This window comes from Emys orbicularis, chromosome 2, assembly GCF_028017835.1.
Source record: "Emys orbicularis isolate rEmyOrb1 chromosome 2, rEmyOrb1.hap1, whole genome shotgun sequence".
In the NCBI taxonomy this organism is placed as follows: domain Eukaryota; kingdom Metazoa; phylum Chordata; order Testudines; family Emydidae; genus Emys; species Emys orbicularis.
Genome location: NC_088684.1, coordinates 61467739 through 61494678, shown reverse-complemented (window position 1 = coordinate 61494678; position 26940 = coordinate 61467739). Strand labels below are relative to the sequence as shown.

The 26940-nt window shown below is 39.0% G+C and overlaps 1 protein-coding gene across 6 annotated transcripts in view; it reads right to left on the bottom strand.

Annotated features, from left to right (window-relative positions):
- The window catches only part of ARFGEF1 (ADP ribosylation factor guanine nucleotide exchange factor 1), a 181877-nt gene that overhangs the window by 79838 nt on the left and 75099 nt on the right, over positions 1-26940 (bottom strand). For all 6 annotated transcript variants that reach the window (XM_065397696.1, XM_065397695.1, XM_065397698.1 and 3 more), the window contains exons 3-8: positions 18662-18818; positions 17296-17442; positions 6845-7024; positions 1844-2120; positions 1125-1238; positions 94-266 (exon numbers count right to left, since the gene is read on the bottom strand). In XM_065397696.1, the coding sequence (XP_065253768.1) occupies positions 94-266; positions 1125-1238; positions 1844-2120; positions 6845-7024; positions 17296-17442; positions 18662-18818 (1048 nt within the window). The remainder of the gene's footprint in view (positions 1-93; positions 267-1124; positions 1239-1843; positions 2121-6844; positions 7025-17295; positions 17443-18661; positions 18819-26940) is intronic.

Below are 26940 nucleotides of genomic sequence, written 5' to 3'. Positions count from 1 at the left end.
TAAGAGAAACAGATTATTATTATTATTATTATTAATAAAAAGAAACAGATTATCATTTTCTTTACACGCTTCAACATTTATTTCCTTTAGTACCTGAGTGTCATTGGAAGAGACAGATAACCTGTCATCAGGTAAAGATGGTGTATATGCAACAGAGATTGGAGTCCCTGGAATTCCATTTGCCTGAATATTTTCACTGTCACTGCCATCTTCTAAAGTTCCAATTGTGCCATCAGCACTTCCACTTTCAGCAGTCCCTTCTACATCTAATGGGGGGGGGAAAGGTAAAAAGCAAAATATCATGCAAAAATATACAATATTCAAATTTAAAATTAGAAGAATTTTTCTTAGAAGTTCAGTGCAATAAGATTAAAAGCGGCATAGGGCCCAATCCTACAAGGTATTGAATTTTATATTACTGTGAATTTTTTTTGGAAAATAGTAAGTTCACCAAATTCACCCAAAATTGCATTTTTCAGGGCATCAAAACCATTCAATTAATTTGAATAGAATTCAATAAAATTTCAGACAAAAAACCTCACCACAAAATTCAGAAATGTCAAGTCAAATCAACATTTCATTATGAAAATGTCACTCAAAATTTGAAATGGTTTCATTTTGACCCAAAATAAGTTCTTTGTTTCTGCAAGAAAAAAAATCAGTTTCAGTTCGAAACAAAACGATTTCAGCAGAAACAAAACATTTTTAACTGAGCTATAAATGGACATTTTGAATATTTAGTATTTCATTAATGGTCTGAAGAAGAGATGTAAAGAACTCAAGTGTAGAAACAAAATGGAAGTGGAGATATAAATGCAGTCAGAAATCTGAAAAACTGATTATAGCTGAAAATTAAGCAAACTATCACATCTAAAAAATTCCCCCTCAGTTAAGGTAAATAGTAAAAAGCCCCCCTCTAGTTCATTTTATCGTCAAGTGGTACAGTTTAAAGTGGGCCAGCTGAAAGACTACCTCAGAGAGTAAACATGAAATTAAAATGGTTTAGAATTGTATTTTATTTTAAACATACACAAATGGTTAAAGGACTCCTTAATGACTGCTTAGACAAAGGTGATTGCAGAACGAAGCTGGCAGTATATACATTTTAAAAGTGATTATGATACCTCCAACTATTATGTTCACCATTTCCTGCACAATACTCTGTACAATATCTTGTGCCTTTTCTTCACATTCATTGTTTTCTCCATCATATGTTCCCGCATCACTTTTAGACAGATCTTCCACACGCACACACACACACACAAAAAAAAAAGCAGGAAAAATATTATTGACAAGCACTGAAGTCAATCAAGAAGGTTTTAAACACAATATTATATATTAAAAAACCCAGAACAAGACAGAAGTACTGAATGGCTAAATGTACTTTTCTTATCACAGGTAAGAAGATCTGAATATGTTTTGGTAAGGGAAGGAGAGGGGAGTACATTAGTTATCCTTAGAGATAATTGAAGTTGTAATTGTGTAAATTTGTGAAAAATACTTAAATAATATATGTTAACATTTCAATGGGTTTAGGGTGAAAAAACAAGGTTGACACATGTACATTTTGCAATATGTGGCTGCACATTTGTGATTGCCTGGGTGCAAGCATGCATGTAGACTGCAATGACTAGAGCAGATGTAATTTATTTGTGACTGAAATATGTTGTAAAGATAAAATGTTAACAGTGGTAGCAAAGGAAACTGATATTTGTACACTATTCTTAACTGTATTTTACTAACTGAAAACAGAATAATCTTCCATTAAGTTGCTCAGCCCTTAAGTACTATAAAACTCCACATCCTCTTCCTCCTCACTAAGATCAAACCACACAGTGATTACTTTCTGCTGCTGCAGCCTGGTCAGCTTCTGTCTGTTCATTTTCTGCACTGTAAATATCAGAACCATTTTCTGCTTCTGTATCTTCTTGAAGGCTCTTGTCCACATCATTTGTGCTGTGGTCAAGTTCTCCTTCATGATCTTGGGGTAGCTGATTGACTGTCTGTGATGGAAGATGTCTCAGCTGAGGTGATTCAGGTTCATGATGGCTTAAGGGTGACTGCTGTAGATGGTGCTGTTGTCGGTGTCTTTCCTTTTCCATCTGTTTGGCTTCCTGGAGCTAGAAACAGATTAGGTATTAACCAATACACATTTTGTTAAAAATAAAATGCTGTTTGTGAATTGAAAACAAACAAAAAAAATCTAATATGAGCAGTATACCCTAATTTGTGCTGGATAATACATTTTATTATTAGTAAAATAGTCAACAATGTTCAAATATTCTCTTATTGTATCTATTTACATCCTGCCATGCTACATTAGTGAATGAATCTACTTTTATTGGTAGTACATTTGCTTATGTTGTATTTGTATACCTGCTGTGACCGGGTGAGCCCGCCCTTTAAGAGAGTTAAGGCTAAGCTACACCACCCGTGCCACACTGAGCTTGCCTCCCCAGGTGGTGGAGATGAGTGCTGAAGCTATATGACAGGTAGATCAGGTGACTAAACTAGGCCTACTGGAGGGATAAGAACAGCTTGTGGCAAGTCTTGGAGCAGAACTCTGGGGTAGGACCGAACAAAGAGGGACGTCCAAGGAGAGCAGCCATGGGAGTAAGTACTCTTATAAAAGAGCCGAAGGGCTGAAAGTATAGGAAGAGGTGTAGTACTAAAAATATTTGTTAATGGTTGTATTGTTGATATGGGGATAGAATCACCAAGGGAGTTCTAGCACTGGTACTAACCTCTGAATCTTAACATTACATTCACCAAGATTTTTAATACTACAGATTTTACACTAACTTACAAATACTATTTACAAACAGAACCATATAATGCACAATGAGCATGACCTACATTCTGCAGCAAGTGATCTCTATCCCAGACTCTTCTGGTTACAAGCAAAAAGTCTTCAGTTGCTAAAACACACATTCTGCCATAGAGAGGGTCTAAGTAATTATATCCCCTTTTTTTACTTACTGATTAAATAACTGCCTCTACCCTTTTTTTAAAGCAATCACTTTAAAAAATGGGTTTGAGATGTGTCTCAAGAGTCAGATGCGAAGTGGAAGATCAATTTAATTCAAATGAAGAGAACAAACAGGAATAGTTCGGAGAATTTAGAGAGACCCCTCATTTATGGGATGTTAATGTAGTCCTTTCCTGGCGTATGAAGTCTCCTTTTGAGCAACTTAATATGTGTGAAAGAGCAGGGAAGGAACATTTTCCCTATAAAGTGACAGCCATAGTTGGAAGACAACACTGCTGTTTCCTGATTACCACTGGTGAGTGAATTTAACAAGCAAAGAAGTATAGGCCTGGCCCTGAGCATTGGTCCTCCATTCTCTGAAATGGGAGTGGGGGAGTAAGACAATACAAACACCACACCTACTAGCAAAAATGAAAGATGAGAACCAGAAGTGTGCCTCTCTATCGTCAGCCTGGAAAAGGAGTAAGGAGTGATGTCCCCTCCCCACTCTCCCAGCAAGGGAAACAAAGGGAACAAAGCTCATCTACTGGCCAGTGTTGATGCAAGTAGTAAGGCCCCATTTCTCCCAACCCAATTCGAAACCCAGACCTTCACAATCCTAAACTCAACACTGGTACTGCCCCTAAATCCCAATGAAGAGGCCTCAGTCTTCAGTTTTAGCCTCTGAGAGCTTGTCTATACTTACGCGCTGGTTCGGCGGCAGGCAATCAAACTTCTGGGTTTGATTTATCGCGTCTTGTCTGGACGCGATAAATCGAACCCAGAAGTGCTCGCCGTCGACTCCGGTAATCCTGCTCAGCACGAGGAGTACGCGGAGTCGACGGGGGAGCCTGCCTGCCACGTCAGGACCGCGGTAAGTTCGAACTAAGGTACGTCGACTTCAGCTACGTTATTCACGTAGCTGAAGTTGCATACCTTAGTTCGAATTGGGGGGTTAGTGTAGACCAGGCCCGAGTAGCATGTTCCTAAAATGTCACTCCCTGCCTATAACTACAACTACACAATTGATACCTAAGAACAAGTTCACATAAGTGCTCAACAGCTCAGCTGTTTCTTGAACAATAATATCTGACAGCAGTCATACCATGTATTGATAAGCAGTTTCTTTTCAGAAACTAATGAGCAAACTAATGAATTTAGATCACTGGATGACTCAAACACTGTTCAATCTGAAAGGAAACCGCTTGCTAATATTCACAAACTAACAAAAAAAAATACCAGTCTCTTCAGGAAAAAGCAATGAAGTCAAGCACTTCTAGGATCTGACCGTCCTTCTGTTTCCTGTGGCAATTTGCTTTATTAACTCCTTTGCTATCAGTAGCACAGAGCATGGGGCACAAGAAGCAGTAGACTCAGCTCACCACTTTCACTGCAAACCATGGCAGTACTCTGTAGGCATCTGTTAAGTGACTATTACACACATTAAAAGAACATCAAGGGTGCAAAGTTAAGCATTCAGAAGTTAGGAAATGCCAGTATTACCGTTGTTTGTGCAACCTTAATTTGGCCCCCTTGCACTTATGCATTATGATAGTCATTAAATATGTGATCACACTTTTTTCCCCACAAGACCCCTGCCTAGTCAGTGCACACGATGGATGGTGCTCAATTAAAGAGCAGCTATTCAATATTTTGTTTTCTCCTTAATGCATGCTCAGTTCCTGGTGCTCTGTTATTTTCCTTGTTGGACCTGTCCTGTAGTAGGTGACTTCTGGGTACTCATCTCGCTTAGGGCAATTTCCACCCCACCATCCACAATTTCCACCCACCATCAACCTCAGCCTGGACCAGTCCACACAAGAGATCCATTACACTACAGTGCAAATAAGTGATGGTCACAAACACCACCCTATACCAGAAACCTACTGACCGCTATACCTACCTACATGCTTCCAGCTTCCATCCAAGACACATCACACGATCCATTGTCTACAACCAAGCCCTAAGATACAACCGAATTTGCTCCAATCCCTCAGACAGAGACAAAAAACCTACAAGATCTTTATCAAGCATTCTTAAAACTACAATACCCACCTGGGGAAGTGAGGAAACAGATTGACAGAGCGATACGGGTACCCAGAAGTCACCTACTACAGGACAGGCCCAACAAGGAAAACAACAGAACACCACTGGCCATCACATACACCCAGCTAAAATCTCTCCAGCACATCGTCAACGATCTACAACCTATCCTAGAAAATGATCCCTCACTCTCACAGACCTTGGGAGGCAGGCTAGTCCTCGCTTACAGACAGTCCCACAACCTGAAGCAAATACTCACCAGCAACTACACCACCACACCACAGAAACACTAACCTAGGAACCAATCCCTGTAACAAACCTCATTGCCTATTCTGTCCCCATATCTACTCTAGCGACATCATCTGAGGACCCAATCACATCAGCCACACCATCAGGGACTCATTCAGCCGGCACATCTACTAATGTTATATATGCCATCATGTGTCAGCAATGCCCCTCTGCCATGTACATTGGCCAAACCAGACAGTCTCTACGTAAAAGAATAAATGGACACAAATCGGACATCAGGAATGGTAACATACAAAAGCCAATAGGAGAACACTTCAATCTTCCTGGACATTCTCTAATGGATTTAAAAGTAGCCATACTTGAACAAAAAACTTCAGAAACAGACTTCAAAGAGAAACTGCAGAACTAAAATTCATTTGCAAATTTAACACCATTAATTTGGGCTTGAATAGGAACTGGGAGCCACTGGCTCACTACAAAAGCAACTTTGCCTCTCCTGGAATTGACACCTACTCATCAGTTATTGGGAGGGGACTACATCCACCCTGATTGAATTGGCCCTGCCAACACTGGTTCTCCACTTGTGAAGTAACTCCCTTCTCTTCATGTGTCAGTATAATGCATGCATCTGTAATTTTCACTCCATGCATCTGAAGTAGTGGGTTTTTTACCCACGAAAGCTTATGCCCAAATAAATGTTTGTCTTTAAGGTGCCACCAGATTCCTTGTTGTTTTTGTGGATACAGACTAACACGGCTCCCCTGATACTTTATGCTCTGGGTGAATGAATCAAGATTATGTACTCTACTCTGTGCACTGAATGAGGGAGGCTTTCTGTGGAAAAAAATACTATGTGACCATGTTATTAAGGACCATCACAGGGCATGTGCACAAGGCAGGGGGAGGGGGAGATTGGCATTTCAGAATCTCTGAAAGCTGGACTTTGCAACCATAACATTCTTTTTACATAGGTTTGTGTGTGTGTAATTACCTAGGATTTTAAAAAAGCAAATTGAAAACACAAATGCTATCATGTGGAATCACACTGACACCCACATGGCTCATAAGCAGGGCTGAACCTTTTGATCCACATAAACCTCTGCCACTTGAGCTAATGGAGTAACTGATAGCAGTAGAAAGTTGTCATCCTCTGTGTAGGCTGACAGCTAGAGGAGGACGTGACACACTTTGCCAGTTGGTTTCACAGCTATTTGCTGACACCAGAGGAATGTTGAGATTGAAGGAGTCTGATTCCATTCCAACTTCTGGAGGACAATGTGCTGTAGTATGTGCTTCATGGCCTGTGCTTCACTACATTGCAAAGTTCAAAATCCGTTTCCAGTTTACCGAAGAGATGAGCAAAGTTTCTGCTTCAATTCTTTTAATTCATCAGCTAGTTCATATACCAAAATATCAAAAGAACAATCTGAATGATCAATACCATAAAAAAAAATTAAGTAGTTATTTATTGAATGAAAAGTTACAAATACCATACAATCTTGTAGTATGAATAACTAAACAAGTCTATAATTAAAATGATCTTTTAGGAACTATTTTCTACATACAGAATATTAAGATACTCACTGCTTGGTTTTCCATACGTGCAAATATAACATTCAGCATTTGTGTGAGAGTGGCCTTGGCTGTGGTCTGATTTATGAGATTTTTGCTTGCAAGATAGATATTGTAACATGTTCTTACAGCCTGCAGCACGGTTCCTTCATGAATTTCTATGTGTTGAGATGTTACTGCAGTGAGTAAAGCCTAAAAAAGAACATATTAAGTTAGAACCCTTCTCCTTCTTAAATGAAGCATTGAACTAGTTTAAAATATTTTCTATGCACATTTCTATATACAAAACAACCGGTACATAGCTTCAGTTACATTTCTTGTTTACTGATAAGTTTTTCTATGGTACTCATCAAGTCATATCCAAGTACCTCACACACATTAATCAAATTATCTTCATAAATACCCCTGTGATATAAGGAAGTATCCTTGTAACCATTCTACAAATGAAAAACAGAGGGACACAGATTTGCTCTAGGTCAAAAAGAAAGTCTGTGGCAGAACTAGGAATAAAAGCCCTAGTTTTTGAGTCCAAGCCCACTGCACCAAACTACAACTATCATTCCACTCCACATGCACCTTATGGCTTTGCAAAACATATGTGATCTTTACTCAACAAGGGTAAGAGACTTTGGTGATGAATTCAACAAGGTTTCTCAACAAAGGCTCTTAAGGAAACTAAGTAGCCATGGGATAAGAGGGAAGGTCCTCTTATGGATCAGTAACTGGTTGAAAGATAGGAAACAAAGGGGACAAATAAATGGTCAGTTTTCACAGTGGAGGAAAGTGGGCAACAGGGTCCCCCAAGGATCTGTATTGGGCCCTGAGCTGTTCAACATATTCATTAATGATCTGGAAAAGGGGGTGGACAATGAAGTGGTAAAATTTGCAGAGAATACAAAATTATTCAAAAAAGGTAAGTCCAAAGCAAACTGTGAGACGTTACAGAGGGAATCTCACAAAACTGGGTGACTGGGCAACAAATGTAGAGGAGTGCCAAAGTAATAAGTGCAAAGTAATGTATATTGGAAAAATAATCTTAACTAAACATATACGATGATGGGTTCTAAATTCGCTGTTCCCACCCAAGAAAAAGCTCTTGGAGCCATGATGGATAGTTCCCTAGAAACTTTCACTCAGTGTGCAGTGACAGTCAAAAAGGCTAACAGTATGTTAGGAACTATTAGGAGAGGTACAGAAAATATAACGTCACTATATAAAACCATGGTGCGCCTACACCTCGAATACTGTGTTCCATTCTGGTCAACCAAGCTCAAAACGGATATAACAGAACCAGAAAAGATTCAGAGAAGGGCAACGAAGATGAACAAGGGTATGGAACAGTTTCCATGTGAGGAGATCTAAAAATATCAAGGCTGTTCAGCCTAGAAAAGAGATGATATGGGGGGGAGGGAGGGAGGATATGATAGAGGTCTATAAAATCATAAATGTTGTGCAAAATGTGAATAGAAGTGAATATTTACCCAGAGATTTAAACCAGAGATTACTCAATTAAATTAATAGGCAGGAGGTTTAAGACAAACAAGAGAGAGAACTTTTTCACACAATGCACAACTAACCTGTGGAATTCATTGCCATGGGATGTTGTGATGGCCAAAAGTATAACTGGGTTCAAAAAAAGAACTAGGCAAGTCCAAGGAGGATATGTTAATCAATGGCTATTAGTCAAGAGGTCAGGGATGCAACCTCATGCTTTGGGGTAACCCTACACCTCTGACTACCAGAAGGCGGTAGTGGAAGACAGAAGATGGATCCCTCCATAACTGCCCTGTTTTGTACACTCCCCCTGAAGCTCTGTTATGGGCCTCTGCCAGAAACAGAATACTGGGCAAGATGGACCATGGTCTGACCCATGGCAGCTCTAATATTATGCCCTTAACAGTGTATATCTACAAAATAATGTCCACCAAATAAAAAGCAAAGTAACTTGGGGGGGGGAGGGGCTTCACACAAAAACTCAAATTTATTACAACATAATTATCTGTAAACATATTACAAATATTCTCTTGTCTTCTTTGCGCCATTGACTATGCTCACCAAGCAGCTACACCAGACTTTCCCCAGATGCTTGTACAATTGTACCCTTATCTAAAAGTCTCAGGTAGAAATTGTAAGGAGAGTTCTGCATACATAAAATTATTTTCTATCATTCAACTTCAGGATAGGCAAATTTACATTTGGTGGCATCTTTTCTTAAGTATACTAAATCACATACAGTTGTTATACAAGTTAAAATTTTAGCAATTTACAAGTACCTAGAAAATACATTAAAATCTACAACAGAAAAACAATGAAAATAAAAAAATATACCTATTAGCAGCAACTTAAGAGAAAATATTAAAGAATAGAGTCTTATATGTGCATAGCCTTTCTCCACCATAGTGTGAGCAAGATTAAGTAGAATTCTTTTGAAGGATTATTCCACTGATGGGGGAACCAGCAAACTGAGAAAGATACAAACTTTATAAATGTAATATTTTTTATTTTATATATTAGATGTTATAAATAATTATTTTCTTTGGGTTTTCCACTGGATCCCTTTACAAAGCAGGATTCCTTTCATTAAATTACAACAGGATTCCTTTCATTATATCTCACAAAACTGGGTGACTGGGCAACAAAACAGCAGATGAAATTCAATGTTGATAAATGCAAAGTAATGCACATTGGAAAACATAATCCCAACTACACATAAAAAATGATGGAGTCTAAATTAGCTGTTACCACTCAAGAGAGAGATCTTGGAGTCATTGTGGATAGTGCTCTGAATACATCCACTCAATGTGCAGTGGCAGTCAAAAAGGCTAATAGAATATTGGGAATCATTAAGAAAGGGATAGATAAGACATGATAGAGGTCTATAAAATCATAACTGGTATAGAGAAAGTAAATAAGGAAGTGTTATTTACTCTCTCATAACACAAGAACTAGGGGTCACCAAATGAAATTAATAGGCAGCAGGTTTAAAACAAACAAAAAGGAAGTATTTCTTCATACAACGCACAGTCAACCTGTGCAACTCTTTGCCAGAGAATGTTGTGAAAACCAAGACTATAACAGAGTTCCAAGAAGAACTAGATAAGTTCATGGAGGATAGGTCCATCAATGGCTATTAGCCAGGATGGGCAGAGATGGTGTCCCTAGCCTCTGTTTGCCAGAAGCTGGGAATGGGCAACAAGGAATGGATCACTTGATTACTTGTCCTGTTCATTCCCTCTGGGGCACCTGGCATTGGCCACTGTAGGAAGACAGGATACTGGGCTAGATGGACCTTTGGTCTGACCCAATATGGCCGTTCTTATATACAACTATATAAACAATTCAAATAATCAAAGAAAAAAAACAAGGTTTTAAAGAGAAAGTTATTATAGAAGAACAATACACATTAAAACTATAATAACCAACTTTTTATCCCATCAGGATTCTTTTGCTCAAGACAACCTTTTAAGAGAAGAAAAAATTTAAAGCAAAAATGTGTCTCTGGCAAATATACAACAGTGACCATCAGACAGCAAGTGTTTTTAAGGTGACCATAAGAAGTAACTGAGGTCCAAAAACAGTAAGAGGTGTATGATATCATAAAGCTAATTTCTTAATATACAATGATAAAGGAAACCTTATATTAACTTACAGTACATTTTTAGTATACTAAAGAAGTGTAAAAGCTTTCAATACAGGTAATTTTGGATGCTGTAGGACACGTGATACACACAAATGATTAAGCCTTACATTGTGCAACTTTTTTTTTTTTAAGGTGCTTTTAAATGCGAAGGAATTCAGAGCTCTGAATGGGCATTCTTTGCTGTTTAGTTTTATATCTAAATAAACAAACATTAAATAAAACTATGTAGTGGCCTAATGTTGTTTGAATCAATTAAAACTTCTTTAAACTAGATAAAAATAACAGTTGCACTCTTGACTATCTCTCCTTTCTCATGAGAATCAGGATACTATACGGAGGCTAAATTCAAGTAGTCATCTAAAAACAAAACCTAGGGAAGGAGCGCCTGATTTGAGGATCTGCTCAGATGGTTCCATAAAGGCCTGTCCACTAGCTAAGGAAGGATTTCTCCCCCACTCAGAGGTCAAAGAGATGTTTTAAGGTAATTTCAGTCCTCTTCCTGAAGCCAGATATTTAACTAGTCTTTAAAAGGTGAAGCCTGAGACGCAGTTATGAACTCAGTTATTAGAGAACAACTTAGGCTATGATGAATGGTTCAAAAATTGAAATTCAATAAAATTTTCTAGACTGAAAAGCTATAGAAGTGTCGCCAAAGTGTAAAAAAAAAAAAAAACCTCTTCAGACATCTGTCAAAGAGAGGCTTCACAATGTATCTGGTTTTGATTTTGTCTCCATTCCTGGCAGATTTCTATAGAGTGAGGTGCCGTTTTCCCATCATTACTTTTTGATGAGAAGGAATTGTACTATTCTTGATCAAATGAGGAATTCTATCCCGCACTCCCTTATATTTTGGGCACTCAAGTTCAGTGTCTGTCTCGATCGATTCTCTACAACACTGGTCATACAACTGCACCTTTGTGTGTCAATTTCCATTTCTAGTTTGTCAGATCCAGGTAAGTGAACTATTGAATTTCTTATTTAAGTCTAGTATCAGAGGGGTAGCCGTGTTAGTCTAGATCTGTAAAAGCAGCAAAGAGTCCTGTGGCACCTTATAGACTAACAGACGTATTGGAGCATGAGCTTTCGTGGGTGAATACCCACTTCGTCGGATGCATGAAGTGGGTATTCACCCACGAAAGCTCATGCTCCAATACGTCTGTTAGTCTATAAGGTGCCACAGGACTCTTTGCTGCTTTTATTTAAGTCTGTTTTTTTTTTTTTTTATAGTTAAACCTGTATACATCAATTTTTCTTTATAAACTTCTGGTTTCAGATGCAGAACACACAACTCCTCTCAGCCTGTGAGAGGGATGATCAAACAGGTCCAGGTAGGCTATGTAGGTTTTAACCAGGATCACATCCGGAGTCTCAAAACTTTCTTCACTGGGCCCATCGCCTCAGAATACACACATTAGGTGGATACACCACGCTGCTCCTTAGCTTCAAATGTGAAAATCACCAGAGTAACAGGCCAGAGGAGAGGCAGTAAAACAGTCAGGTTGATTGACAGCAACTCTTACACTCAACTCTGCTGGGATCAGCAGGAGAGCATCTCTTATAGAGACTTCTTCAGATTTTCTGAGATATGTTGGAGACAGGTAGGGGAATCTTCAGGTATCAATTCTTATGTTTCAGATTCTCACATTCAGTTACGAACTCTATCGTTTTCCTTTACTTTTAGGCATTTCTTTATATATAATTACATAGTACCAAATGTAACAGTTCTACAAAATTCTTGGAGCGATTTTAGATTTAGCAAGTAAACTGCATGTTTACCACTGAACCAGTTTTAATCCAAGTGAAAAATTAACGTTCTAGAACTAAATATTTGGTTCTACGTTTGTAGAACTTGCATTCTCTTTTTATACTGAATGATCCACAAAAGGATATAATGCTTATGTTACAATGAAACAAACAGGGACAGGAAAAACAAGATACAAAAATGCACAAAGAAGTGTTACAATGGCAATTTCCAACCTTTAGTTTAAAAACATAAAAAGATCTGTTTGTGCTTAGTAGATTTGGCTTAATGGTCTTAAAAAAAAAAAAAAAAGACAGTTGAGGGTGGTTCAAAATCTTGGACTGAATCTTTACAGGGCGAGGCTTTCTTCTCAGTGAAGCCTGACTATACAAAACACCCCAACATTGTTGGGTTAATGCCAGATTTTGTAGTCTTCATTTGGCCAGCAGAAGAGGTCTTTTCCTCTTGAGAAGTGTTATATTCCCATTGTTTAATTGTTTGGGGGTATTTTCTGCCACAGAAAGGCAAGACATAAAACATAAGTAGTCCTAACCATTATTTCTGGCACACTGGTCTTGGGAACGCAATCTGGTTTACTGTGAGAACAACTAAGAGGTTATCTGTTTACAGCACAATGTAGAAAGCATAGAATGAATCTTGAGTAAAGATTCTGTTAGCTAATCAGCACATTTATCTTTAGAGAAGACAATTAGCTAGCCACAGACCAACTAGTGGAAGAAACTTAAGGTCACAAGAACAAGAATTTAACCCATACATAAAGAAGTGTATTGATAACATTTTGTTGATCATCAGATTGATGGCATATTTTACTTTATTATTGCATTATTATTGCTTACAATCATGTCTTCCAAGCCACATTATCCTTAGGGCAAATGGGAAAACAGAAAAATCTAGAAATGGTAAAAAGGAAGCTAACTGAAGTTAACAGGAGTACTTGTGGCACCTTAGAGACTAACAAATTTATTAGATACTCAGTTTTTGAAGAGCTCCACTTCTTTAAATGTAGAAGTACATTGCAATAATGAAACAAAGCATTTATCCTCAATGTTCTTTCTATTCAGAAAAAAGGATGTAATCACAGACACCATATCCTGGGTTCTGTCACCAGAATTCAGAATGAAGCATAATTAGTCATCTACAGAGCAGACCTCTTTCTTGATTCAATTCTGAATGTTACGTTTTTTTCTAATTTGAGTAACTTTTCAATAATCAGCAAGCTGTCCTATTGTCTTCACAAGTGAACCTAACCAGTTCATCAAGTTTCCTAGCCTCAGTCTCCCCTCATAGATGTGAAGGATTGTTCTTTTCAGATAACTGGCTGTAATGCCTCTGGGTATGTACCAGTTTCTTTTGTAAAATGGATTTAAAATCCTAGTTTGATTCTGATATCTAATTTTCAGTTGTGAAATTAAATTATATGTATTGTATTAAAGCCCTCAACATAACACACACAAAATACATCTACTTAGTTTTTAACAGGGGGCCTTCCACATCCCCAACTCTCAAAACTATACCCACTATGAAAAGTCATCTCCCCCTAAACTGTGATATCAGATACCAGAAACTAAGCAGTGTCAGCCAGTCACTAACTTGGAAGGAAAACCATATTCAAGGTTTTCAAAAAAGTATCTAATGCTAAGTTCCAGAGGCAATGTTTAGACCTTTAATTAAGTACTGTAATATTCAAAAGTACTGAGCACCCAGCAGTTTCTTTTCAAGTCAATTGAAGCTGCTGGGTGGCTCAATACTTTTGAAAATCAGGCCACTAATGGCTTGTCTACACAAACAGTTAGCTTGCAGCAAGCTAGCTAGAATGTAAACGTACCCTGCACTAGTCTGCTGTACATTAAGTGTATCTGTGCATTCTGCTGCCATGCACTAAAACTTCCATGTAGCACTTTGATCTACCCCATTTCAAAGAGGGATAGATCAAAGAGAATTATGGAACATTTAGTGTACAGCAGCAAGGTCCACACAGACGCGTAGTACGCAGTAGACTAGAGGTGGGTACATTTATACCCCACTTGTCACAAACTAAGTGTGCATATAGATAAGTCCTTAAGTGATGTGGCAAATGAGCAACTGAGTAGGTGGCACTCCACCCTCTCCTAGCACTGAATTCAATGTCTCAAACTGACAGTGAAAAGCGTTGTGCTGAAGTTTTATTGCTGTCCCTTCAGTTTTTCCCCAATCATTCCATCTTTTTTCTAGCTCTCAAAATTATTTTTCTATTAAAAACTAATATGAAAGGCTCTGTTTTATTTTCACTCTATTATGAATGAAACCATGAAGAGTATTTTACTTTGAATCAGTCTCAAAAATTAACATACATTGACAGTAAATATTTGCTTCTGCCTTTCTCCTTCTTCAGACACTAACCATGAAGACCACAGGCTTGCACAGAGGTCATTGCATATGTAGCAGATTTAGCAGTCTTATCACCCAATAGATGCTTAGATGCTTTATTCACTCAAACTAGGACGTTGTTTCATTTTAACCTTTCAGCTTATCACTGATAACAGAAAGGTCTCTTGAAAAGTCAAAGGAAATTCTCCTAGCCATGCACTAACAGATGAGGCTATGGGAATTTGTGGCTATGAAAGAGCCAAAGACACTCAGCACACAAATATCAGATCCACCCAAAAGAGAAAAGAGAAAAAGCAAAGACATCTGCTTATGGGGCCATCTTTCTTATCACTCCAATTTTCTTCTACAGACATTGATACAGTTCAACTTTTTTTGTTATGGATAATAGATATTACATATGGAAAATTACATAAAAGTGTGAATAGAACTTCAGATTTCAAAGATGAAAACATTACAGAGGCAAGCCATGAATGCTACCTTAGCCCTAGTAGAGTGAGGCTAAAGACAAGGCAACTGATACACACATGCCGAGGGAGCCAGAAGGAAAACAAATTCAGAGCAGAGGACTTTCACGCTACCATAAAAAGAAGGTCAACAGGTTCCAATTACTGGAAAATTAATTATTTGCACAGACAGGAAATTATCACACTCTAAGTGGTCAGTTAGAGAGAGCAGTAAACTTAAAACTGCTCTCTAGACAACAGCAGAGCAAACTCAAGTCAGATTGCAGTGCTGCAACAGTCTAATAGAGAAGTTTGAACTCAAAGAAGGAAGTTGGGAGATACAGAGAGTGAATGGGAAACAAGTGACCTTTGCGGCAAAATAAGCAGGTCTAACCCTGAGAGCAGTGTCTACACCAGTGGATGCCTATGTATGAGAAATATCTATTAGGTAGCTCACATATAATCCATTCATTATTCTTTAGAGTGCCCTTCACTACTTTTCTTCATCATTGACAGATTATTGTCATGGCAGCATAGATGCTCTCCTCCAGCATCACTGTCAATGGCGCTCCTTGGATGACTATTGAAGTGATGAGAAAAGCTCTTTGGCAACCCATTTTATGCGAAATACATGCAGAGTTTACAACAACATTGGGAATAAAACACTGGACTTCCTGAATGCACAAGTCAATGACATAATCACAAAGCTGGCACAGTGAAACACATCACTAACTCTAATGCTCCTACTTGATCTCTCCCTGATGGATGCTCCAGTTGTTTAACATAACCTTTCCCAAAGCTACAACCTTGCAGATACTTTGATTTATAGATTGCCTCTCCAGGAACACCTGATAGTTGAAGCACATAACACAGAGACTTTGCAAAGGGGATTATAAAATTACTCTTTGCTTTAGACCAGAGGTTCCCAAACTTCCCCCTTTGGAGATTCATGTCCCATGTGTGCCCCCCTCTTTTTAAGGGGTTGAAGGGAGGCGTTCCTTGTATCCATGGGGGCCAAGGGGAAGGGGTGCCCTGTATCCACAGGGACTGGGTACTCATCATATGGCAGTTCAGGAAGCCTTCCACTACCTGTAGTAGTCGGGCAGCTGCCAGGACCCAGCTCCCTGCCCATCTCACTCCTCTCTCATGCAGTAGAAGCAAATGGGGCTGCGCTGAAGGGCCAGAGAGTTAAAAGGGAAGCAGAAGGATGCACCCTGTGAGTATTGGCACCCCTTCAGGACAGAGCCCCCTCCTGACCATGTCCCTTCAGCACCACTCCATCTGCTTCCCCTGCGCAGGCTCTGTTTGGCAGGGGAAGCAGACAGGGCTCTGAGCCCCAAGGCTACACTGAGGAGGGAGCTCTGTCCAGCAGGGGTATGAGCATCCTGAGGTGCAGCCTTCCACTCCCTGCTCACAGACTTCCCACCAGTCTCCCCCTAGAGGAAGATAACTGCCAGTTGGTGACATTGTGGGGGAGCAAGGCAGGCAGGGAATCTGTTCCAGGCAGCTAAGACTGTCCACTGAGACCACCCACACAGACCCCTTGTGACCCCGGCCCTTCATTGTGACTGTCTTTGGACCCTTTGATAACCTTGTTGGGGAACACACCCCAAAGTTGGGGAACCTCTGCTTTTGACAGCACATGAAAAATACAGATCCAGACAAAACAATTAAACACCTACATGCCCTTCCCTGTCTCAATTTCCTCACCCCACTGGAAATGTTCTTTGGGCTTATGTCAAGTTCTCTGGGATGTCCAAGACCCTCCCATCTTCTCCTCCTGCATACCCTTCTTTTTGGCTTCCGGTCTCTTCTCCTTCTCTCTCTCTAAAATGGCTAGTGAGAATCCTCCTTTTAGAAAGTTGATGTCCGCTCAGTCATGTGGCCCACTGATCAACCTCATCAGCTGCTTAAAGTCCCCCACCTACAGCAATTCCTTCATCCAACTAGAGCTCTGTTGATGGACTGTGCATTAAATTCCATCCAGTCATCTGTAGACAAGGCTTCATGTCATAATCATGACTCCATATGCAGTGAGAGAGAAAAAGGATAACAGACATGTACTATCAGTATGCTAAGAATGGAAAGGAACACCTTATGAAACAGGGCTGGTGTGGGAGATGAAAAAAGCAATAAAATAAAAACTAATTGTGTTTCCAAATAAATACTATGCTTTGAATCCTCAAGGACATGCACATTTTCTTGCTGTCATTACTATAATCATTTGAAACCGCATTTGGTCAGCAATTACCTTTATTATTTGTAGCTGAACCCCTTCGTCTGTTTGAGGACCTTGAAAACAGCCACATATTGTCTCAATAATTCTATCGATTAATTTTTTGCCTGGAGCTGTACTGTCTGGAGCATTTCCAGTCAAGTGCCCATATGCTATAAGTTTCTGAAGGAAAAAGAAAGGGAAATGCTAAATAAATCCAACCTTGCAATCGAATATGTAGATTCACATTTGTGACACAAATGAAGTCAGGATAATTAGAACAGTGCAGTGTATCCCAAATCACAGTACATTTCAAGCATTTGTAGAAAATCCTTCAAGAGCATTCATGTTCTTATCCAACAACTGCAACATCACTCAGTATGAAGTTTATCAATTTAGCTTACCTAAAACACTACAATTTACAGTCTGTAAACATTTACTCAAAATAAAAACTGTCAACAATTTTAACTGGATTCTGAGACGGACTCAAAAATTATACAGATATTCACATTACATTTTTACCTATTACATCTGTACTATGCGATGTCATAATACACTTAACAGAAAGCAAGTTTACAGGATGACTTTCAAGGCTGGCAAATAAAATTGGAACCACTAGGTGTGTTTTGGTTTGCAAGTATTCACTTGTCTTTGCATGTGTGCTTCAAATCTTGTGAAAAGGAAGAGTATTCTAAAAAACCAGAATTCTGTTCTCTGAGCATTCCAGCCATGAGACTACTTGTAAGTCTCAATAACCTCCCTACTCACAATAGAGAGAGTAGACAGGCAGCATAGTGAGACTGTATGCCAGGTATGCATGTGCCTATGAATACAAATATATGCACTGGGTTCATTGTTCTAAGGCCACCTAGGGGAAGACGGACAGAATTTTTGGTAGACGTCTTAAGCTTTTTTTCAGAACAATATTACAGGACCAGGATGGAAAGATTAATCTGCTTTACATGGGAAACATGTCATGGGCTCAAACTAGAGTATTTGTAAACTTTGACTATTTTACTGCAATTATGAAGAATATAAAAAGTTTTACAGTAATATACCTGTTCTGGTAGCAGACGTTTAGCCTTTCAGAGAGTTGTTTTCTATACATGCACATTAATACAAAAGATTGAGGTTTGGGACAAGTTGCATTATATATAAATTAGTATACAATTAACTAGTTGTAGTTAATATAAAGTATATATATAGCTAGATACATTTTCTTCCTTTGCTCTTCAAAACTAGTCTACAGTTGTCTGAAAAAAATCATATACATTTTGGTTAGTATGTCCCATACAGTAGCTGAAAAAGACATTCTTCCTTAGTTACATTTACCCATCCCCTTCCCGTCAAACCAAACAAGACTTTCTTTCAGACAGTTAATAAAGCCCAATTGTATACAGACCTGTAAACAATCCAGGGATGTACTAACAATCCTGGGGCACTTAGACTGGCATGCCAATTCGAATGGTAAGAAGTACTTGTCGGCTTCAATAAAGCTTGTCTTTGATTTCACTGGTGGAAGTGTGCTTGAACCAGGCTTTGCTTCTTCATGAGGGGGACTAAACAGAATAGTCTTATCATTAGAATGTAACAAGTATCTACACTTAAGAAAGCCTTCCATCACAATACTAGTTTTTCCCTCAATTTTTTCACTTGTTCTTAACCTCAAGAAGGGAAATGATATATCGAAAACTGATTTTTATTAACTGAAACTATCAGAAAAAAATGCAAGAGGATTGTAACTTGCAATAAGCAAAGACAAATCTGTTATAACCCAATAAATATTCTCAGTATGAATATAAACTTTGGTTCTACCCGAAAGATTCCTTTTTTTAGATCAGACAGGTCCCATTGATTCCAACAGTGGATCTTCAGTTGCTCTTGCTGATTTGGAGGCAGGCAAACTTGTTTTCTCTGAATGCAGGTGTAACCCACACACCTCCTGGGTGTGGTGTTCAGTCCCCTCTAGTGGCACTGAGACCACTTAGAGATTAATGAGTCTGCTCTATAGCCTTAGCTAAGGGCCATATGGCTTTTAGCTCATGCAGTTAGCTCCAGTAGTGCCAGGTTCGATCCTGCCCGCTGACGACCGGGGTCTGTCGGTGTTACACAGGCATAGCCCCTCCCACTGAAAAGTCTGCACAACAGAACTTTCAGAGCTGTGAAATACTCCTTAGAATTATCTAGATCACAACTTGCTACTACAGAGTAAATCGTAACTCAGACAACACTGCTTCTTGCAAAGCATGGAGACTAATGACTAGAACATCATCCTATAAGATCCCTCATATCCTTTTAGCAATGTAAGCATTTGAAAGGTGAGCCAGATCTGTAGACTTTCTTTGTAGGGATATTAAAGAAGGTACTAACAGTGATTCCCCCAAGTGACAGTGACCCCCTCATAATTTGTCCCCCACACTTTAAAATCCAACAGTTTCACCAAGTACAAAAATCTCTTGGGTCTTCTGTTAAAACTTTTAAGCTACTGTCTGTAGAAACCATTGATTGTATCTATCCTGTGAAAGAAACTTTATTACTATGTAAAACTTACAAACAAGTTAATTGACTTTGTTCTTGAAGTAATTGATACAATGTAAACAAACACTATAAGCCGTTAAGTGACTTTCACTTCATTGTAATAGCAAGGGCTCCTAGGACAGACCCCCACCCTCTGTGATTAAAGGGCCGGGAGTCTCAAATGAATTAGCACACACCCTGAAAGTGGTGGAGACAGTAAATTAAAATATGGTTAAGATATGCAATGTATGCTGATGAATGCTTGATATACATGAATGGTTAGGGAGGTGCCAGCCTAGAAAGGGAGTATCCATCGGCCGAAGAATGTGTCAAGTGGATGACCAGACAACCCCCCCCACCCCCCGAGGGTAAACTGGGATCCACCCCATCACCTGGAAGGATGAGAAACACAAACTTTGGACAGTTTGGAGCCACCAGGAATGTGCCACCTGCTGATTGAGTCAGCAACAGCAGAATGAAACAGCTCCCACAGACTAACATAGGAATTAAATCCTATAAGAATGGACTCTCAAGACTGAGGACTTTGAGTCTCTGGTTCTGCTGCCAACCTCCAGGAGCATCAGGTGCATCTGACACAGACTCGGCTCCATCCTCATGACCAAGATACCTGGCCAGTAACTTGGCATGAGCAACTTCTAGGCTGGTAACTATAACACCTATACAGAACTTGAATGAATGATTGTGTGAATGAATCTCTCTCTCTCTCTCTCTCTCTCTCTATATATATATATATATGTGAGTGTGTGTGTATAAGAAATAAGTAGTCAAACAACGTTGTTTACTTTTTATCTTTTGCTTTATCAGTATATTTACAATAAATGTGGCATCTTTGCCTTATCCCTCTTAATAAGATCCTGCTAGTTTTTATTGGTATAACATCTTGATCTAACAAAATATGCAATGAGAACAAAAATGATTATATTCTCTTCCTCTGGCAGGTCCACAGACTATAAGAGTGTGATTCTTACAGTAGTATCCACTTGAAGGACCTTTGAACTGATTACAATAATTATATACAATTTCTTATAAAAACTGCAATTTTTGAACTATTATTTCATGTAGCACCTTCTTTTGAAGGAGCTGTCCACTAATACTTATATCTAATATTTAGTGAAAGTGGAACATTAAGACCAGCCAGTTCTGCTGCATATCTCTTCATAAAGAGTAAGAAATGTTTATGCCAATTCTGGTTTTTGATGGAGATGTTTTCACTTTAAACTTCTAGAAGACTTAGAGGTCTTGTTGTCTCTGACTGCTGGATGGCACAGGACAAGTAAGGAGGATTTTCTAAACCTTTTGGTGCGTGCATATCTCTCTGACAATTTGGACTACATCTTCTCCTTAAGGTGATTTGGTGAGGGGCAAAAAGGAAGTGATCACAACTTCCCAAGTTCTGTGAAAGACTATTCATTTTTGCAGATGAAAGCTGAATTTGTCCTCACAACTATCTTAGCCTGAAGAAAAGAGCAGAACTACAAGGAAACAGATACATTTCTTGAAATGGTTCGAATTGATATTTAGGAAGCACTTCCAAAACTAAATTAAAGTACCAGAGCAGGGCAGTACATATTTGTTGTGGAGTTGTTCAAGTAGCTGCTTTAAGGAATTCCTTAATATTCAGGCAAGAATATATTTTCTTTTTACTTTATGTTTCCAGGATAGAGAACAGAGCCAATACTTTGCTATCTTATTTTAAAACACAGCAGGGGCTCCAGTTATACAGGTTACCTCTGAATATATTTGACTCTTCACCAGTTTAAGAAGTGAACTGTATTAGTGGATATCTTTCTTGAACAAAGCATGGTTGACACCACCCCAAGTTTCCCTTAGTTCTTAGTCTCCACCATTTAAAAAAAAAAAAAAAAAAAAAAAAGAGGAGGGGAGGGGAGCTAGATTCAATCTTTTTCAATTCAGCATTTGGATTTTTATAAAATCTGCAAGAGATGCAGTTTTCCCTGATATTGTTTTCTTAGAGGCTACCTCCTCAGAGATTCCTCCACACTCTGAGCTCATTTGAAATTCCCATGCAGGCCGTTTCTCTTATGAGGAAGATGTCAGATCTCCATTGTCCACATCTGGTAGGGCTCTGAGGGCGGTACACACTATTCATGCTGTAGGGTGTTAGCACACTCTGTGGATCTAGCCCAGGAGATCCCAGGGATTCACTATCATGCCACTCTAAGGCCAAGTTCTGAAAAATTCGATGGATTGGGTAGCTTATGGGGGGGAGGGGGCGCGTTGAACAGTACAGGGAAACCCTGTTCAGTAGGAGTTCAATATGTAAGCCACATGGATGGGATCTCAAAGAAACATTAAGGACCTGCCCCAGCACAGTCTGATGGAAGAGGTCACTGCTATTGCTTGAAGCTTAGGAAGCCCCTTGAAAAGGAGCTACATAACCATAATGTTCCACTTGTCTCTGAACACAGAATCTTCAGGTAAGCTCAACTACTGCTGATGCTTGGAAAGAGCGGGCAGATCCCCTGCAAGGTAGAGCTGTTTACTCAAATGAACATCTGAGTCAGACCTAGCAGTCAGAAGGGTTTCACAGACCCAGGAGACCACCTCTGCTGAGTTCACAGTTAGCTTCATGAGCAGACGAAGCTGTCTGAAGCAACAAGAAAGCCTTGCTCCTGCTTTGGAGTCCACCATGAGGGTTGTGGTTACACACAAAAAACAGCTGAGGCAGACCTGGCAACCAGTTTAAAAAGGGGCCTAGGAAACGTTTGTTACGCACAATGTAGCTTGTCCTGGCTTGCGGCATTGATCCTGGGTAGTGTTTGGTACTTGTCCTCCATTTGTAGCAGGGTGGATAAAAACAATGGTTTTTTTGAAAACATTAAGTCTTTTTTTATTTAAACTGGATTTTTTTTTATTTTTCTATTTAAATTTTTTTTTTTTACTAAACCTGTTTAAAATTAAATCTGAATGTAATAGAAAGTGTTTTAAGGCCTAAACTTACTATAATCTCTTTAACTAAAAAATAAATATGCTGAATCCATGAGCCTCTATCAAAAGCTTTGAGTTAAAGGTTGCTTTTTTATATAAGAAAAGAATCAGGGGGAAACCATCTAATTTTTGAGGTCAAACTTTATAAATAATGGTACAATAGGTTATATGCTGTATTAAGGGCTCGATTCTATGGGAGACCCATGGGCTGTGCTACTGGATGCAAAGGACTGGCAAATTCATCATAGATGTTGGGACCCAGCCTCTGACTCCAGGAGACAACATTGTTCATCTCATCAGGATATCCACTGAACCCATCTGGGTATCTCATACTCCTATTTTATAGTTTCTTCCTGCTTGAGTTCTGATTGGCTCCATAATATTATGAATATTATGACTCCGCCAAGCATGGAAACTTGCACTCTAGCTCATGAAAAAACACTGATCTACCAGCCTTTATTTCTGGATGGTTTGGGGCATGTGAAATAATGGCCTTGCTGTCTCCTTGCATATGTCCAGAGAGAGAGAGAGATAAACAGAAATCCATTAGTTTCTCAACAGCCTCCCTCTCAGTCTCTAAACAAATAAAATATTGCAGTGCAGTCTAATGTGGGTTACACAAGCAGAAGTCTCGGATTGTTATTTGGTCTTTTGTTTTTCTGGGGGTAGAGGTGCGGCAGGGAATTGTGTAACAAGGGAGAAGGAGCAGAATGTGCAACCAGAGAGGAGCAACACTGGTGTCAAAGCAGGACACTGTGGGAAGAAGGGACAACATTTTCCAGAGTAAAGCCTCTAGTGTTGATTTCAACACCTAGAAACTGGAGAAAAAAATGTCATAGCTTCAAATCATAAAAAAAGACCCTATTTGGGAATATTTCAAGAAATTCCTGTACCTCTGGGTAAAAAAGGAACTCCTGCCAAATGTAAACAGTGCAACAAAGATACAAGGCCTGGTAGTCAGAATGAAACAACATTATGAAAAATGTTCCTCAGAAAGGAACGACTTAAGATGATGACGTGGACATGTTTGAACAATCTGCATCAAATGGTTAGTAAAGAATGCTGCAAAAATAAGTAATGGACTGCTTACCATGTCTTACTATGCTAGCAAATTATATAAGTAGTCAACACTGGACTAAAGAGAAATACAGAAAATATGCTGAATATAGGAAACCTATTTCCATAGCCTTGAACAAAGTGCAGAAAGATTGCCGCAATATTGCTGACGCTGTTGAAATTCATAAGGAACTTCCAGAGACACTGAAGAAAGAAATACCCAACAACGAAGTTAAATTGCAGGCAGTAAAGAAGTGGATGGATCAAACGCTTACTCCACCTCATTTTCTTGCCAATATTCTCAACCCAAAGTGCCAGGGTTGATCCTTAATGGATGAAGAAGATGCTTCTACTATGACTTGGGCATCTAATAATCACCTATCAGACATGTCAACCATAATAAATTTCAGGGCTGGAGGTGAACCATTCAAGCAGTACGTTTGCCAATGATGTTTTAAAGAGAGTCACACCACTGAAGTCACTAGCTAAGCACCTGGAACCAGAGTTTGTTGACGTATTAATCCAGCTTTTTGCAGCAGTAGCCTCTTAGAATATTTTCTTCATTTGGACTGATTCATTCAAAGTTGAGAAATCGATTGGGAGGTGAAAAGGTAGGAAAACATCTCTCTCTTCCAGGCTATGAATAAAAACAAGGAAGAAGAGGAAATCTACTAGTTTTAAAAGTTTGAAGGACAGCCTAAGTAACTTAGAAGACTGTTGTTTCATTTTCAAGAGAGTTAGATGAGTATGAACTTAAGCTCCAGTCACTTTCAATTAGGCATATTTGAAAATTTTCCCAGACTGACCTGAAATAGTAAGTTTAATTCACGGACTACAATTAATCCTTCTGTTCCTTTAATAAATCATGTGAAAGTGAAACATGCTTTGATAAGAGAAGTTTATATGTCCGAAACATTAAAGGTTTTGCTTAAGAAAACTAAATTTTATTTACAGTTGTGTGTTTAATTAAATTCCAGTTAATTTCCTAAAGCAGCTTGACACAAATCATGAGCAAAAAGTTAATTATCTAGTAAATAAGCAATGTAATTCACCATTTTCTAATATACTAAACATGTACCATTAAGAATCTGAAAATACGAATCTAATTAATTAAATAAATGTATAGCTATAGTATACCCTCCTAGATAGCAAAAAGATGTACCAAATCTACCATAAAGGCTGTATTTAGCTGTAAATCAACATGGTTTTAGTGGTTACATCTATCAATGAGAATTCACCTTTCTTTAGAAAATAACTGAAGTACAAATGGAAAAGTTGATTAAAATCGATAACTTCAATTGAGGCTTTCCACTTGGTGATTTAAATCATAGCTTACATTGTGGCTTTAAATCAATCCACCCTGACTAGTACCAATCTTAAATAAGGAGCATGACAGGCATTTCTTGCCCCTGAGTTCCCTGAATAGATTGGGGTCTGCCCCAACAGCAGATCAGAGCCATACAACACCTCAAAGAAAATTTTTCAAAAGGTTAATCAGAATGTGGAGTTAATTATTAACTACCTAGATATCCAATGTGAGATAAGAAAAGCAGTTTAAAATGAATTTTGGAGGGAAAAAAAAAAGTTTCTCTGTCCTAATGCTCTGCAAAGGAAGGTCTTCTACCTCCTCTGCAGACAAAGACAACTGATAGCTCTTTGGTAGGAGGGGTACATCCTACATCCATAGCTAACAAGTGTATGTGCCTCCAAAGCAACAAAGGAAACTGAAGAGCCACTATTAGAATCTTTAGACATGCCTGAAAAATATATAAACAAAATAAAAGTCTATTTACAAAATGTTTCATCATAGATAAGGATTATATGTACACTACACACACAAAAAACCTATATACACTCACAAAACAACTGTGTTAAAAACATTAAGGCTGCAAAGCCTAACACTCAAAACTATAAAATGTCAGAATTGAGGTTGCACATGCAATCTGGATGAGGCCCCTTTGTGCATATGCATTGTGATACAGTCTTTAATTACATGATCACATACTATTTTTCCACAGGATTCCTGCCTCATTCAATGCACAAGATGGATGATGCTCACTGTATAAAAAGCTATTCAATATTTTGTTCTATCCTCATTGTTCAATGTGTGGTTGCATATCTTAGTTACTGAACACTATTCAAATGTGCTATGAGAACAGAATTATTAATTTCCTCATGGACTTTTTTATGGTACTCATCTGAGTGCTTCAAAAACATTAATTTATTTTCACAACATTTCTGTGAGATGTGGGAAGGGACTCAGACAGAGAGAGATTAAGGTAAGAAGTGTCTACACATTTTAGATCCCAATTTGGGGAGCCTAGGGTCTAATTTTTCAGAGTACAAAGCAATATGCGATACTTCATATCTTCCAAAGCACAGTTCCCCTTGCCTTCAGTTGCAGCTATGAGTATTCAACATTGCTACAAATCAGACCCTGGGGTCTCAAGATGGACATCCAGAAAATGAGGAACGCACAATTACTGGCCTATGAAAAGTTTGGTTTAAGTGACTTGCATAGCATCGCATGGGAACTCTGTAGCAGAGGCCGGGATAGGATCCAAATCCCCTGGGTAGCATTCAACTGCTTTAACCATGAGAGCATTCTCTCTCTTCCCCTGCCTCATTCACAAAATACCATCCACTTTCTGCAGCAAATGAGGCGGGAATCCTACAGACAATAGCCTCCTTCACTACTCAGCTCTGATTCATCCCTAGAACACAGCTCATCCTGTGCACTGAATGAGGCAGGAGTCCTATGTATCATGTAATTAAAGACTATCATAACAAATGCCCAGTTTGCCAGGGTGTTTGCAGATTTGCTGACAGCAGAGAAACACACACTCTAGGAGCTTGGATTCTATTCCAACTTCTGGGGGGAGTGTTCGCTAATGGTCACAAATCTGTCTGCCTCTACATTCTGCATGTGTCCCATTCAGCCTGTCCTAGATCTGTCTCCCTACCCCTGACTCCTCAACCCAGTGCCAGTGTCTTCCCTTAGCCTACCCAGTCTCTACATCCCAGTCTCCTTGCTCAGCCAGTACTAGCCTCCATCTCTGGGCTCCCCATCTCAGTCTCCCTGGAGCTTCTCACCCAGCCAATCCCAGTCTCTCCTTTCCTTGGTTGCTCATCTAATCT